At 47.2% G+C, this 17225-nt stretch overlaps 1 protein-coding gene across 2 annotated transcripts in view; it reads left to right on the top strand.

Annotated features, from left to right (window-relative positions):
- Positions 1-17225, top strand: part of MARCHF4 (membrane associated ring-CH-type finger 4) — a 105299-nt gene that overhangs the window by 55731 nt on the left and 32343 nt on the right. Inside the window, exon 2 of one of the 2 annotated variants that reach the window (XM_054070322.1) lies at positions 15355-15510. In XM_054070322.1, coding sequence (XP_053926297.1) covers positions 15355-15510 — 156 coding nt within the window. Of the gene's footprint in view, positions 1-15354; positions 15517-17225 lie in introns of both variants that reach the window. The other variant, XM_054070321.1, reaches the window with a different exon arrangement.

Here is a 17225-nt window from a genome sequence, read left to right as displayed (position 1 = left end):
AGCGCCCGGTGTTACTTTCTCATTTCTGAGTTACCTGCAGGCTGTGCAAATAAAATTATCTTTGCAGTGACAAACATGCCCGTATTTTTGGCTCACCTTGGGGAAACTCTCACTTAGCTTATGTCTCTGTTCCCTTGCAGTCTAATCAGTTAACAGGGAGGTGAGCTCCCCTCTGTAATGACAAGCAGATCTAATAGCTGCAGGCTTGTATTATTATTATTTTTTTCTTATTAGCAGGGAATTTAACCAGAAAACAAGCTAGTCAGGAGAGAACTGGGCACTCTTCTCTCTGTCTGTAACATAGCCATCTCTGAAACACGTGGCAGTGCAGCAGAGCACATTTCAAGACCTTCCCCCTGTGTGCTTACGTTCATCAGCGCTGTTACTGGGCAGACTTTCATCTCCGACATCTCCAAAGAAATGAAAGAAAATAAATTAAATTAAAAATTCAAAAGCATTGCTCTACTCCCGGGAGCAGGAGGGCAAAATTGCTGGAGATCCTCAACAGTGAAGCCCAGGATGCAGGTCCCACTGGAGATCCTGCTCAGCTTTCCAGGCTGCTGGCAGAGCCCAGAGATGGTAGCCAATAACAAAAAGGAGAGGATCTGGAGGACGCAGAAGGAGCATTTTCACCTGACAGGCCCTGCAGCTGACAGAAGTCTTCCAGCTTCTTGGGATGATTGCAAGTACCCTTGCCGTCAGGCACCACTGGTTTCATTTCCCGTTCGCTGACTGTCAAAAAAAAAAATCTCTGAGTGAATTTACCGCCTGTGGAAATGTGTAGATATGAGACATGAAGGCAGACACGGCTTAGGCAGGAACCATGAATGCAGGTGCTGTGTCTCTGCCAAGGCACCTCAATCCCACTCTGCCATCCTTGGAGCCAGGGACTGAGCACCGGCACTTTGTGGAGGCTTGCAGAGCAGCTGGAGGTACTCGTTTTGGAAATTAATTTAAAAAAAAAACAAAACCATCTCCCACTGGCCATTCCTTTTAGCGAATACACAGAAGGATTTGAATGAGGCTGAGCGTTTGAATGAGAAGCCCCCTGACTAGGTGGATGCGCAGTAGTAGGATAATTTCTTTTCCCTCGGAATGCTCGGTTTGCATTCACATAATGCTGGCAGGGGGCTCTGGAGGACACCTTCCACATAAACACCCCTGCAGGTGAACAGGGCTGCCACAAGGGAGGGGACCGTCCTCCAGAGCAGACATAGGCTGCCCCAGTGCTCAAGGCTGGGACACACTCTGACTACAAAAGCAGCAGAGCTTTGAGGATCAATGTCCATGCGAACCAGTGGCCAGCCATGTGTAATCATTTGCTTTTCAACAGCCCTGTAGATTCAAGATCTCAAAGTCCTTAAGAAATGCAGATAAATGAAGTCTTCAGTTGGCCATGTGCAGTGGATAAGAGTCATTACCCTGATACACAGAGCAGGTATCCCAACAGGAAAATTGTCCCAAAGTCAGTGGCATGTCATCAGTGGAGTCGCAGGAGGGAGAGACGGGGCTGGGAGCTGCTATTCCCATTACAGCCTCAGGCGGCTGTACTTCCCAGTGCACTGCAGCCTGTGAAGAACACCAGTGGCTGCTGCAGATATTTCCCATTCCCGGAGCATCGCTGTGAAGGGTGATAGCTGGGTAATGAGTTTCGTTAGTCTTGCCTGACTGCTTTCAGCTCTGCAGACACAACTTCTCAGCATTCAGCACCAAAGAGCAGATGAGTAGCTGATTACACACTACTCTGCCCTGAACATAAATCTCAACAGTTAGTGGGACTTCTTCCAGGTAATATGCATCTGTGAATAGTGGTCATTTCTGTGCTCATCTCTTTACCAACCCCAGTTCTGCAAGGGTTAGGAAGAAAAAAAAAAAAAAAACAAACCAGAAACTGTTAATAGCATCTTAAAATCTTCCTGGCGTAACAAAGCCCAAAACACCGCACTAAAAGATCTTAAGTCCTGGGACTTCCAGCCCTGGCCCCTTTGCACCCATGCCACTGAGGCCAAAGTGACAAGAACAGCATCCCTCTTTCATCTTCTGTCTCTAATGTCCCAGCTGGTGACCGTCTTGCATGCCAACTGCTTGCAGCATGAACAGCAGTGAAGGAGTAACCAGTTGTGCCAGAAGACAGCAGGTCATCCTCAAGGAGGCGGGCTGACCATGCATCATGTTTCCATGGTGCTGTTAGGTTGGTGCACCAGGAAGTGGAGTAGAGCACCTGCGTGGGTATAAAGGACAATCCCATCCTAAAAGCTGACTTCACATGGGGAAGGCAAGAAAATCTCCACCACTAGAGAGAGTGGTGGTGTGGTGTCTCTGTGCAGCCCGAGTGGCTGAAGCCCATGGCTGGTGCAGACCAACTTTTTCTTCCCAACACTGCTCAAGAGTGGTTTAAGCATCAGTTTCATTGCTTGTGCCTTTGGCTTTATTACCAAGGCAAAATAAAAGCCTGGACAGACACAGGCATTTGACCCTTCCCTGTGCAGAGACAGAACATACTAAGGGAACTGTAAGTTGTTACCGACAAGATGTGCTGTTTCAGAAGAACACAGCCTATTCCCTAGCCAGAGGAGGATGCTGTAAGGCCCGTTGCAGCCAGTCTGTCTGGGTGTAGTTCACCAAATTAAATAACATAATGCAGGTGTGGTAGGAGGAACCTCACATGACACAAACAGGTTCTGTATCTGATATAGCAAATCCCATGGGGAAGTAGCAGAAGCAGTTTGAGAAAATATAAGAAAGATCAAGAACAGAGAGGGTAGTAATTCATATGTCAATGGGGCAGCTTTTCATGCTGAAGGATACAGATGATTTGGCCACTGTGAAATTCAGCCACCTCTGGAGTGGAACATAGCCATGCATAACATCTGACATTGGCTTAGTGCTGATGTATTTGTTAATATGCAAATTGCCAACCAGTATATCTTCAAAAGGTTATTGCAGAGTCAGATAATAAATCAGCCCTATGTAATCTTAATGTCTTTACAGTGACAGTGCCAAAACCTCAGAGCCCTTGGCACTTTATATATACACACAACTCTCTCTGTGTGTATTTCCCTAGCTGGGGTAGGAAAACGCAAGGCTTTTCACCAGGAGATATATGCAGGCAAAGACTGAAACACATGCGTTCATGCAGCTTCTTACACAGGAGACCTTTGGCCGGGGCAGCATTGAAAAACCAGAATTAATGTTGTGCAGCTTCCCTCGGGTACCATGCAGCCAGTATTGCCGGCTCCTTCAGCTCCTTCAGCTCTATCCTCTTGAGCTGCTTTCAGCTGCGAAGTTGTTACGCAAGGCAAAGGGATTTGGGGATTAAGCTGCCTATTCTCCTTTCCCGTGGTTTATTTTTGCTGCACTTCAACTAAGTGGTCCTACAGATTTATGAGCTCTGGACCATGCTCCCACAATGAGGGGAAAATGGTGCTGAGAGTCCGCAAGAGCATGCTCACCCGCCTTCTGATCTCAGCCTTTTCCCAGGGGACTTCACCTACTATTCGAGCACCCAGGATGCCTTGAAAGTAGAAAGCAAGTGAAGGGGCAATGTGACCACTTCTGGCATAGACAACTGGTTTGAAACTCCCCGCTTTTATCCCCTCCGTTATCCCATCCCTTGCTTTGGCTGCTCTGTGCTGCTGCTGTCTATCCCATCTAATCCGCAGCCCCTGGAGTCCCACAGGCGTGACCCTGAGCTGCCAGCCCTGCAGACACCTCCCACCCCAGTCCCATGGGTATTTGCCCAGATCCCATCAGAGAGGTGTTACCAGTGGTGGCTGGTTTGGCTTCTTTGGGTTTGTGCACAGCATCCATCATTGCTGCACAAGTGCATCCTGCAGGCAGCTGCTTTGCTGCTGCTCCACCCACCAGCTCGGCAGATACCTGCTGAAGAAACACTTATATTTATGACTGGTTTTTAGTTCACTGCCAGTAAAGGCAGCCTCTCTTTGTAACTGCATCATTTCCAAGGGAAGTGCCTCTGCCTCCAGTGCACATTTGTGCCAGCAAGCATTTTGACTTTCCGCCAAACATTTAAGCGACCTTATGGCAGGGTTGGAAGGCAGGGCTCTGGAGCTCCACCACCTATGGTCTCTGAGGGCCTCTGTTCTCCCCTGCCCTTTCTCCTTTATATATTTTTGTTCAGCATCTCTCCTTGCAGGGTTGTCTGAGATGTTAAAAAGAAATGCCTTTCCCACTAAGACACGCTGTAGTAACAAGGAACTTGATCACACATAAATTGGGATGTTCTGAGAGCCATTTTAATTTCTGCTAATCAGCAGATGAGAAATGAATTACTTCAGATGTCATGTCCTACTGCACGAGTCTCATAACATTTGGAAAAGCTATAACAGAGTTACCCAGTAATTGAAGGGCTCTACATGGGTGAACTTTGTAATTGCATATTCTTCTCCTTGACTCCGGGAGGCAGAAAGGAAAAGCTGATCAGGCCACGTCTTAATGAAACAGCTCAGTCCTGCAGCGATACTGAAGCTAAAAGTAAATAAACTGTGCTCATTATTTTATATCGCAGCTCCCCAGCCGCTGCAGCAGCCCTGTGTGTGATGTGCTGTCTCCCACTTCACCACCTCTCCACCACTTCTGCTTTACACCCTGCACTGGGCTGCACTCAGGTGCACCCAGGCCAGTGGCCAACCCCATCCCGGTGCTGCCCCATGCAGTGGGAGATACAGATTACTTTGGAGACAGACATGGTTTCGGAGGATTTTCATCTCTCAGCTGCTGGTCCTGCCCAGCCCAGATGGAGCAGGAAAAGCTCCTGCATAACCATCCCCATACAGACCTGCTGGGGCAGCCTTTCCTGCCAAATGCCTGTCTCTGTTCCCCACTGGGAAATGCTGCCTTTGAGTACTGCAGGAACGCTCTGCAGTTCTGACTGCACTTCATAATTGACTTCACTTATTGAAAGTGCACACATCTCCCCCAGTTCCCCACCCCACTGCCCTCGGTCCTGGCTGGGGGTCACCTGAGGGCAATATGGCGAATGGGAACCCCCAAATACTGCAGTACCATCATTTTCCACTCCCCTCCGTCGATAAGCTGACAGTGCTGGCATGAAGCAGCTCTTGAAGGAGCATCTCGCTGCTGTAAGGTTGCCAGCAGCACCTGGCCGTTTTCTCATTTCTGAAGAAAGTAGAAAGATGAGGCAAATATACGGAATAAAGATTTTTCTCAGCTCTTGTGTTGAAGGGGGTTTCAGCTTTCTTGGAGGAAAAAAAAGAACAAAGAAAAAAGTCTATTGCTGTGTTTGTTTCACTATCTTTAAAAGTGGGATCTGTCATCTGGAGAGTCAGGCCAGCATCCATTTCTGTGGATTTTCCATGGCTGCTCCTCAGTGGCTGGTGGCATAATGTTTTCTGAAATGGCCATTAGCTGAGTATCTTTATGAACAGCTTCCCAGGGAAGCAGCTGCACAGTTCAATTTGCTGAATTATGAGCACATCTCTGATAAGAATTGTATTATATGGTACTTGCATGCTGAAAGCATTAACTTTATACTTTGAACTTTTAAAACGTGTATTGATGGATCTGATGAGTACGGAAGAAGTAAAAAGGTGAAGGTCTCTAAGGATTAGAGATAATAAGGAATAATTGCTATCTTTTTTTTTTCCATGAAAAAGAAGCTGTATATTTAGAAGAATTCTGTTTAGCTGAGGCTTTTTCACTAGAAAAAGCCATTTGTACAAAAAAAATTTAATCTAAAACCTCATTAATTGGTTGAAAATTTATTACAACAAGGCATAACTTAAGGGCACTTGATTTGTGCTGAAGAGCTGTTTGGCTTCATGGAGTTGCATCAGATTTACCCCAGCATCCTAGGGAGCAAAATTGACCTCACTTTTGTATCTCTCACAGAATAAATCTAAGTATTGTCTGAAATAATTTTCTTTTTAATTAAAAAGAACCAGAGTGAAGCAACAGTGGATTTCTCTTTCAGAAGAGAACAGATTGCTCTAGCTCACAAAGTGGATGTGGTCTACAGTAAATCTCCAGAAGTTTCAAGCCTCAATACTTTGAGTGGAAGTCCAAGAGCTACAGATTAGGACACTTATTCCCTGGGATGCCAAGACAGCTCCGCTCTGAATTCAGGACAAGTCTGGAGCTGAACTCACTGACCCAAGTGCTCAGGGGTATTCAGGTATCTTGATTTCACATGTGACACGGTGTGATTTCTATGCACTGAAGGCTCTTCACTTAATCGGTGCTATTATCACACCTGATGAGGCACAGCAGGTGATATTTGAGATGCTTGCCTTTTGATTCCTTGCAACTGAGCAACATTTAGTAAGAATTACTTAAATCAGCTAATCAAAAACATGTTCAATGACATTAGGATGAAGTGGGCTCTGAACCACCTAAGCAAAGTTATTTTTCTTGTGGAAATCCTACTGTAGAGAGAAAAGCAAATAAATCCCAATGTGATCTATATGTTGTAAGCTCTCTGCTCCTTGAGCTGTCGATAAGTAATTCTTGAAAATCCTTTGTTATTCTATATTTCAGGCAATGTTTGACTTTACTATGGTGCAATAGGTTTTTGCAAACTTTTTTCTACTCATATTTTGGTGATACAGCTGAGACTGGCCAAGAGCCTGTGTGATAGATAGCTGCTGTAGCAAGGGCATGTAGCAGTACAGCTGGGCTGTGGCTGCGCTCTGAACAGGTTTGTGTGCAGTTGGCACAGGCTGGTGTCTGCCTCCCTATGCCAGTGGGGCCATTTTCAGGTGTGATTTTGATGGTGGTGTGTGTAGGTGGTGGTATGGTCCTTTGCAGCATTGGTCCACCAGTTGCCATTTCTATTGACTAGTTTTTGGTCTGCTAGGAAGGGTGTTCTCTGACTTTAGGAAATTAATCTGCATGGAGTTAGGCTACTCAAAAGGGCCGATGCTGAAAGAAGACAGTGGAGCTTTAAGGGTGCAAAGTACGAAGCTTGGTTCAGTGAGCAGAGCAGGGGGCAATTCACCTCCAACCTCCAGTCATGTGGGAGCTGGGTGAGCTCCTCGTACCCATGTGAAGGGGACCACAATGGTTTGTGCCACAGAAGTGTGAGGGCCTTGATCGGATGCAGTAGGGAGACAGCACCTAACTGCCCAGACTCTGCAAAATGAGGGCTTAGATTTTGCTGAGAAATGAAGCCAGGGATACCGTTGGCACAAACTGCTGGAGAAAAAAAACTGCAGAAGGTCAAGATTCATGTTTTTTCCTCTCTGAAGTCAGTAAAGCCCTTCTGCTGCATCACGCAATGCAGAACAGCCCAATCTGCTGGGCACAAGGCAGGATCGGTCCCAGCTTCTTCTTGGGTTCAGTGCTGGCCACAAGAGCATGGCAGGAGTGTTTGCAGATCCCTGTGCTTGCTGTGTTATTTGCTTTGAGGAGAACTAATTTGTCAGGATTCCCATCCAGAGGAATCTACTCCCAGCAGGGCCTGTCTGTTGGCAAGACCTGCACACAGAGATGGAGCTCAGCATCTCACAGTTAAAGAGACCCTAAGGAACTGTCTTCCCCTCTCACTTCCCCAGAAGTGGCTGTCCCAGGTGAGAACCAGCCCCCAGCATCCCTTTCCATGCTCTCCCCCTTTCACAGCAGACAGGGATCTGCATTGTAGGGCTCTGTGCCCTTCACCTCTCACTGGCCTGAAACCACACGTTAAAGTCCTCCATAGCCCACTGCACAAAAAAATACCCTGTGATTCTCTGTTTCTCACAAAAATGTAGCCTTTCTGCTCCTTTAAATTACTCCCCCTTGAAGGAAATCAGTGCTAAGCCATGAGACACATAGTCCTACCTGTACCAGCTCCCTTTAGCCTTTACCATCTCTTTACCAGGGAGGTGCCCAGAGCTGGTGGATTGTGCCTGCATACAGGCAAACGCGTTGGGAAGTTACTGTCAGCTAAATATCGAAACTGCCCTAGCCTAGGTTAAGCCCTTCCCCGCCTTTTTTTTATTGGGAACAGGTAGGGCGATGTCTAAATATTTCACATTAAACTCTGCAATGTTCCTGCTTTGCTTTTCTGTTTCTGAGGCATTGCGCAAATGTGCCCCAGCCCCCTGATTGCTCACGTTAAGCTCCGTGGAGCTGTGTTCAATCACCTTCCTCTGGGACTCAGTGAAGCAGCGAGGGCAGAGCCACTGCTTTAGACCGCTCCGAGGATGAGTCACTGCCGCGAAGGCACTGCCTCTCTGAGGGCAGCAGAGCCAACGCTCTCTAATGCGCTGGGCTTTCTGCACTAAGGACTCTCAAGCCTCTTCCTCCTTTTCTTTCTTTTCTTCCGGAGTTTTTATTCCTTGTCTTCATTTGTCTCCCGGCCGCCCTCCTGCCTGCAGAGCTCTTTCAGGTTTTAGCAGTTAAAGGAGGGGAAAAAAGCCATCCTTTTGTCTGCCCCCTGGCTGGGCCAAGAACTGACCTGTGTGCAGAGGAGACTCATCCCCGCTCCAGCCTGGCTGCTTACCCTGTGGGTGGAGTATGGAAGCTGCCACCAATTTTTTTTGACGTGGCATCCATCCCTGTTAATAAGTGATGAGGATCCCATGGAGGCACACAGGACACTCTGCGGGGAGTCTTGCTTTTGAATATCCCACTCAGAGGTGGCAGAGGAGGAGCAAGGCAGTTTGGTAAAGAGGACAGCCAATGCCATAGTGCAGCTAAGGGCCATTCGGGGGGATTTCCTGCGCTCTGCTGACCAGGGCACAGCCCTGGAATAGGGACCAGGCAGATGCCTCACCCCCAAATCCCTGTACTGTTGTTGGGCATAGAGGCACAGAGGTTTTACCTGCTGTCTGCCTCCAGCACAGCTGAGCCTTCTGAGTCATCTGCTTTAACCAAAGAAAACATCTTTTGGCTTAAAACATGGCAAGCTTCACGGATGGCCTGGTGAGCAGGCTGGATAGGGTGATAGTCCCTTTGCTCTACAGCAACAAAAATTACCAGAAGCCCTGTGGGGATGCATAAGGCTCAGAAAAAAGAACTGCTTCCTCCCTGCTTCTCTATCCCTCTTCCAAATTCTGAGCTGCCGCCCCCAGCACTGTCTGTCCATCCATCCTCTGTCCCAGCAGCAGTAACAGACATGAAACGCTGGATATAGGAAGGAGCGGAGATCACTTAAAATTTCCCATGGTTGTGGTAAAGCTGAAGGCTGTGGGCAGCAGCTGCTCAGCCAGAAAGACATGTAATTTGTGGTAGTGGTGGGATGAGTTTTCCTGCAGAAGGAGGCTGCAGAGCAGGTCCCACCCTGTCGTCCCCACAGCTGTGGCTGCAGCCTTTCGTATTTTCATCAGAGAGGTACAGAAAAAGCATGGCAGCCTCTGCGCTCCTCACAGGTGCAGCAGCCTCAGTGGGCGGAAAGGCAATTTGTGCTGTTTTCGGAGGATCGGGAGCTCTGCAGATGTGATGGCTTTTCAGACAGAACTCACTCTGGAAAAAACATTGAGTCTCAGCTCAGGAACATGTGAGACACATCCATCTTCTGACCACTGCCCATGTTTTCAGACATTGCCAAAACATGCCTGATCATCCTAGAGGGGCGAGTGGCTGTTTTGCTGGGTCCATTAAAGCCAAGTTGCCTTTCTGCTTGCACCCAGCTGTAGGCAGAGGGATGTCTGTGTTTTGTTGCTAGATTAGTCATCGCGCTGTTGGAGATAAGTGCCCCATTCACACGGCTGCCAGAATAGTTCATACCCATGAAAACTCTCAGGAAAACCATGAAAAAGCAAAGCTGAACCCCTCCACACCCATCTCAGAGCCACCAGGCTACCATGCCCAGCTGTGGCTGCTCACTTATACTGCTGTGCAAATGAGGAGACCCAGAGAGGGACCCATATCTCAACCAGAGCCCTGCAGAGATGTGGTTCTGCCCCAGGGAGCTCTCAGGCCAAGATCCCACACCAAAAGCTTCAGCCAGGCAGTCACAGGCTTGAAGCCACAGCTAAGCAAGAGAAATAATTGTCCAGAGTGGGAATTTTCTCCATATCTTTACTGGGCTGCATTTCCTTGTGCTGCCTGGGTCGAGGATAGTCATTGCACCCCAAAGCCCACGAATCTTGTCTGGCCTAGGGTGGCACTGCCTCTGCATGCCACAGGGATGGCCAGTCTTGCAGGAAGCTGCAGGATGAGCCAGTACTGGTCCCAGAGATGGTATGGAAGCAGTGCTGGCACATAGGGGAGGGAAAGAAGCTGCAAGGAGCCTGAACAATTTCTTTTAATCACTCACAGAATTTTTCCTATAGGTTCCTGAGATTTTAGGGAACTGCCCAATTGGGGTATCCTCCCTCTAGGAAAGCCTCTCAGCAAATTGCTGCCAAGACAGTGATTGGGGTCAGCACCCAGGTCTGCCACGGTGCCTGGAGAGGTGCCACCTCACCACAGAGCCCCATACGTAACCATGTCCTGGGCTGTCCTGATACCACAGGAAACCTATGCCAACTCCTCAATGGGTCCACACTCTGCATCAATCTCACACAATAATGGAGAATTTTTGTGCAATATACACGTATATATCCCTAGATACTTGTTCCATGTCTCTTGTTGTCTGTTGCTGGCTGGCCCATGGGAGGGTACTCATGGGATGCATTTGTGATGCTGATAGTAATGTGCATGTTCAGGTTTAAAAGCATGGAGGGGCAGTTCCTGTAAGTGTGTGTGAAGACAGAGTGATCGTTAGTACTTGTTTATTGAAGTTTACCAGTGCTGTAACAATGGGCTTCTCTTTGCTATCAGTTTTAATTTCACTGTAATTATGTTCCTAATATAGACATCATTTGGAATTTATTTGCCGTAATAAAACTTCCTATTGCATTTAAATCCAATTTGAAGATTTAAGTGTGTTTAGGAGATTCAGTTGAAGACCTGAAATTAAATATTCCTGTTTTTCTTTTCCAAACAAGACAAACTGAGATAAATGCTAGCAGTCAGATCCGTGCATACAGCTACTCTGGTGAGCAGAGGCAGCTGCATGTGCATAACCTGAGAGATATAGTAGCCCTTCTTTTGTGGACAACTCCATCAGCTTCTTCTCACTGTCCTGCTCTAGTCTGGGTCACTGGTGCTGCAGGTGATTCTAATGAGTGAAACTACTTTGTACACCTGAGCAGGAAAAACACAAACCTGAGGAAAAACTGCAAGCGTTAAGATTGCCATCAGCCCTCCAGCTTTGCTGTACAGCTTGCATTGGTTTTCCAAATGTTTGCTTTGATAGTGTGGTAGCAGAATGTTGCTAACTTGGGTCTTTCCTGCTGAGCTGGTGCTCAGGAGCAGCCCAGGCAGCAGACGTAGGTCAGCACAGCTGGAGCTGGAGAGCCCAGAAGACCAGTCCTGGCTCAATGACACCATCGTCCCCAACATTGCTATCTTCAAAGGAGACTGTGTGGGAAAATTTGTTATATTTAATTTATAGTTAAAAGAACAGGCCTTGGAAAAACATCTCATGACTGCCTGCTGGTGGGTAAGCTCCCAACACTGATAAACGACAGATAAAACAACCGGGTGAAACACTGACCAGCATGCAACAAGGGTGATGCTGCTCTTGACATCTTCATTTTCTCCCTAGATATACCAAGCATCACAGGCAATGATTTTTTCCCATCCTTTCTCAGAACTCCTCCCAGTAGGCTTAAAATAGCAGGGCCCAGATAATTATTAATCACTTTGACATATTGCAATGGGCACAGATTGGGAATTCATAAGGAGAGGACAGAGCTGGAACAGCCCCACACTCCTGGTGTGTCTCCAACAGTATCATCCTCCTCACAATAAAGCCGGTTCAACCTGCCCTTGCCACTGCTGCTTCTAGAGATAAGCTCCCATCACAGCCAGAAATAGGGAAGGATATTATACATAATTGCTTAATATATTACTCTTCATGAAGTAGGGAAGAGTAATAATATATAGGGAAGAGTATTTCATCCACTTGTTGAGAAGCTTATAGCTAAAGCCAGAGCCACCCTTCCCTTTTTGTTAACTCTGGTTTTCCACATATCTTATGAACCCTGATTTAGACTTGCATAACAATTTAAAAAAAAAAAAAGGCAAGTTCCCTGAGTCCTAAGCCCAATTGGTTGTTTCAGGTACTGAGCAAGCTGAGGACAAAGCTTGCAGCCCGGGAGTGTTTCTCCACTAGTTGCTGATAAAGCAGAAATGCTGCTTAGGCTGATCCAAGTGACAGGTTGTAGCTCTACAAAGGAAAATTACGAAAATAAGTGTTAGGAAGTAGAACCTTCAAAAGGTCTTTGGAGAGCAGCCCTCAAAGGGAATTGGTGGGAATGGTGTTGTTTGAAGCACTGGAGAGTATGTTATGCAGAGCAGTCTTCTACAAACCTACAGAAATGGGTTTAGGGGCTTTAATTTCAGTTCCTAATTGCTGCGATCTGCACCTCATTTTGGACTTGCTTTTGTGTGTGTGTAGTTTTTAGCAGGGATCTCTGCACAGTGAATGCTTCATGCGTATCACAGCCAGTGGACTGCTCCTGAGCCCATTGTAGAACTAAGGATGAGACTTGTTCTCCTTTGCTGTAGAAAGTATTTATTCCTTTAATATGCCCTTAGTGCTTATTTTTCTGCTGGTACGGGAATGCGTGTGTGCATGTGTGTATCTGGCAGTTTTTTACAAATGCCTGCTGTGGACAGAATTGGACATCACAATATGCAGAAACAGCTGTGTGCCACACACAAGGATATAATATTTCACACGGCTGGAGAAAATATGATAAACCATCTTTTTGCTGGATTTGCAAAAATCAAGAAACTGGGGATTCATCTCCACAGCTGAGTCCTAAGCTCTTGCATAAGCTGGCAGGACCATTTGGGTTGGGGTGTTCCAGTTAGGGAAGAGGGTCCAGATCCTCACAGTGGTGTAAGATGTCTATGGGCATCTCTTAGTTTTGAAGAGTCAAGCTCAGATTTCACAGACTCAATTTATTACAGAGCCCGAGAAGCCAACATAAGTCCAGGCTGCAGCTACAGCTTTTCTCCTCTGCTTTCACCTGGAGGTTGTTGCTCTTAGTTACTTCTCTGTTCTGCCCTGTTCTGATCCCTCACCACCAGTGCCTCCAGCTGCTCATTAGACAAAACCCACATCCCTCAGTTGCCCTTTTGAGCCCTGCGGGAGACCCTGATGTGTGGTGAGGTGGAAAGGCTAGGATGCTGTAGAGCTAGGAGGTTTCTGCATTACCAGCTTAGTGCTGGGATCACACTTGTGCTGCTAAGAAAACAAAGCACCAGGGACTGAGATAAGGAGGGTAGGCTTGAGGCACAGAACAGTGGTCCTTGCCCCAGGCTGGCTCTTGGCACAGAAGAGGGGTACAACAGCCACAGGTTTGGCAAACAGGGGAGCAGAGAGCTGTGCTAAGTCGTGATTGCTCCTTATTCACATCTTGGCTGGCAGTATCTGCTCATGGGTTCGTTATCACACTTGTGCTTTCCTACCCGACTCCCAGCAAGGGGCACAACAATGTTCAGCCAAACCCCAGCCTCCCGAGCTGCACCTCACACACATGAGTTTGATTGCCAAATGCCAGTGCTCCTTCCCACATGCCTTCCTCCCATCTAATCCTTCCCTGTTTCCCTTCACCTGGCTTGTCCAGTCACACCTTTCCAGGTGATAAAGGTTCAGGGATCCTACAACCCTCCTTACTCTCCCCATCCCTTTACTTCCCCACCAGTGTACAAGGAAAACCAATGACAGGTAGAGCTGAGCCTGGTTTTGTAACATGAACAGTTATTTATGGTTTTGTTAAAATTTCAGGGAAGATGACATTTTTAGGACACCTCGCTGAACCAAATGAAATTATTAACATGTTTGCATTAGGTGTTATTTTAAAAAATATCAATTTTGTCCAGTGTGGTGCTCAGTTCCTCTGGTCCTGAGACCTGATGCGATACCCTGAAAGCTAAGGTAGTTTCCCAGCAGGGTTAGTAAGAGAGGGATCTGGTTTCCTAACCCAAGGCAGCAGTCTTTTGCTGTGTCCAGCAGCCTCAGACACCAGATTCTGTTATCCTGGTGCTTGATCAATGGTAATGATGGGGCTGATCTAGGAGTACAAGAGAAAACATCCTCTTCCCAACACTGAAAGTATGATGCCAGCCTTCTCCATCTCGGAGATATAACCATTCTGCTTTCAAAGGCTTTTAAATCTTGCAGCACAGCTGAATACACTATTGGGGTCTATACTGTGGTTTTTGAACATTAAGAGGTGGGGAGTAAAATGTAATGTGTCTGTTCTTCCCTAAATAAGCGATGGTAAATGACTGTAAAATGAGCTCCTGAGCTTGTGTGTGCAGAGAGGAATTTATTCCTATGATGAACAAGACAACAGCACATGAATCAGAATAATATTGGGGTTTCCTGGATACCCCTGTTCAAAGCTATAACAGAGCAAGGGAGTGAGGTGGGAGGTTCAGTGTTTTGGCCACCACTCATAAATGTCTGTTTGTCACAAGCCAGGACACGATTTGTTCACCATCTTGCTTGTTTCTAGGGTAGAAATAGCCCTACAGGCTATCCATCAGTATGACTCACTCTGGAGACAGAGTGTCTGGGGGAAGTGGACGGGGGCTGTAATTTGAGGACCTTTTCCCTACTGGACTATGGGTACACAAAGACCTGGATGCAAAGCACACAGCTACCACCCATGGTCAGGTTCATCCCTCATCTTACGGGAGCACTGAGGAGGAGAAACCTGTGCTGCAGATTCCTATTGCCTGGCAAGTCCTGGGAGGTACTGTGTAGTGCTGGGCTCAGTCCAGATCCTGGAGAGGAGTGGCACCTCCATGTCTGGCGCAAGCCAGCCTGTGCAGAAAGCCCAAGGGTCGCCACATCTGTGCTGCCCCTCTTGCCCAGCTGGGCTTGAGGAAGGCACCCTGGGCTGAGTGAGACAGCAGCTTGCAGCAGAGCCTGTCTCGCAGCTAACCCCACTGCCAACCTCACTGGCTGAAATAGGTAGCAGAGAGATAGAAACCTGAGCAGCGAAGCAGTGGCATCCGGTTGCCAACAGGGCAGTGTCCACTTGTTGTGGTCTAGTGTGAGTTCTTTGGAGTCTAGTAAGATTTGTACTTATCTAGTTTTTCCTTCAGCAGTGATATTAGGCATCTTTTGTCTACCCAGCTGTCTCTTTCTGCAAAAAAAAAGTAGGAGCCAAGTAGTTGAGAACGTTACATTCCTGTCAAACTCTGTTTGCATCAGCCAAGAATTATTAGAGGGGAAATGGATCGATGCAGCACGATTACATAAGCCAAACCAGGTAAAGGGAACAAAGAGCAAATGGGTGGATGATGGAGCTTCTGCCATGCCATGCCGTGCTGTGCTCTGCCTGTGGGAGGAGGGGAGCCAAGCTGATATTTTCTGTTTTTCAGGGGGAGTTGCTGAGCCCATGTCGATGCGATGGATCGGTGAAGTGCACACACCAGCCATGTCTGATCAAATGGATTAGCGAGAGAGGCTGCTGGAGCTGTGAGCTGTGTTACTACAAGTATCACGTCATTGCCATAAGCACAAAGAACCCTCTGCAGGTAAAGGTACTAGAGACATTTCAAAGTCTATTTATTCTTGTTTCTATTTTTGTTTCCATGAGCAAGTGGATTTTACCTGTGTGGGGTTTCCTCCCCTGCACACAGTGAACTGTATGTCTGAGACATTTAGAAAGGACTGTCGGGGGCTGGTCCAAAGAGGCCTCCTGTTCTCCTTGGTGGTGCTAGAGGCATCTCTTAGGAGTCTACTCTTTCTGTGCTTTGACAATTCCCACATTCACTTCCCTCCTATTGAAAATGCCAATGTAACCATGATAGTGCTGTGACACCTCACAGCCCTTCAAATGTGTTTATCCACTGTAGACCACAGGTATGCCAGTATCCCCAGGGGCAGGCGGGAATGAACCAGTTATGGGATTTGCTACAACGGAACACACAGTCTGTGACAGAACAGTGTCATGAGATTCCATGTGTCTATACTTGTGCCATTAATCCTGGTCTCCTACTGTGCCTTTTCTGTGTTGGCATGAGTGGTGGAAGAGGCGGATAGAGGGCTATTACAGGTCTCCTCTCTGATCCTGCCACACTTTTCACTTTACTGCTCTCCCTTGACCAAATACATCGTGGCATGGCACAAGGGGTGTTGGCTCTGATGCTCTCGTCTGTCCAAGCCTCATTCTCAGTGGACATTTGCAGATCTGCACCGAATAGGTAAAGCAGATCTTAATGTAAGTGGCTGTGAAAAGCTGTGGAGGACTCACCTTCTTTCTCTTCTGAGTTCAAAAGCACTGTGGTTTAATAAGCCCCACTGCAGGCTGAAGATTCAGAATGAGAAAAAACGTGTGACTGTTTAAAATGGGATAGATTATCCTTAATAGCTATTGATTTATTGTAGGGGCAACACCTGAAGATGGACTAATTGCTGCATGCCTTTGCTGAGCACCATTAGTGCCTCAGACATAAGGAAGCACATTATATCCAGGCACTACTGCTTAATTAGCATCATCTGGACTGGAAAGACATTACAGCTGCATGCTGTGGTTTAGAGACCAGGGCAATGTCTGTAAGGATGTTGGTCTGTCCAGTACCTGGTGGAGGGCTTTGGATCTCTGCTGGTTGTTCTGCTCTTTAACAGCAGGCGAAGACTTTGCCAGTGATGGTGTCCCGCTGTAAGAGAGGCCAGGGTGGGGGTGAGGGGTGGGGGCTCTCTCCTCTGAACTGCAGTCTCTGTGGTTTATTCCAGGCCTGAGGTCACTAACCACAGTGAGAAAACAGGAACGGCCCTTTAGGATTCCAGACCTAAATGAAGTAGTGAAATTAGTGGGGCATCTTGGGGAAATTTTGCTGGAGGGAAGGAAAAATATTACCTTCTCTCTGCAAGACCCTGCAGCTTTTGATTCAATTTTCCATGTGCCATGGACTGAAGAGATCAGTAGTTTCATTTCAAGCCCCAGACCTAGGGTGTTTTAATTTCTTGGCTCTAGTAATTCAGAGCAGATTGAAACACAGGAGGGGAGATGTAGACAAAGCAGCTTTTGTTTATTTCTGGAAAGCTGGTCCATGATTGTCCTAATGCTTCTTGTGTCTCAGATTGGGGGAGCAATGCTAAACAGTGCTGAATGTTTGTGGGTGCAGATTTGCAAGCATGTGTATAGCACTGCCTTTAATGAATGACTTCCAAGAGGTCTGCACCTTCAGGTGGCTCAGGGTAATGGGTGAGTGATTTTCCTTCTGCTCCTCACTTGGCTAAAATTTGT

Source organism: Cuculus canorus, chromosome 6 (assembly GCF_017976375.1).
Source record: "Cuculus canorus isolate bCucCan1 chromosome 6, bCucCan1.pri, whole genome shotgun sequence".
NCBI classification, from domain to species: domain Eukaryota; kingdom Metazoa; phylum Chordata; class Aves; order Cuculiformes; family Cuculidae; genus Cuculus; species Cuculus canorus.
The sequence above is the reverse complement of the archived record's forward strand: the minus strand, read 5'-3'. Positions and strand labels throughout refer to the sequence as shown.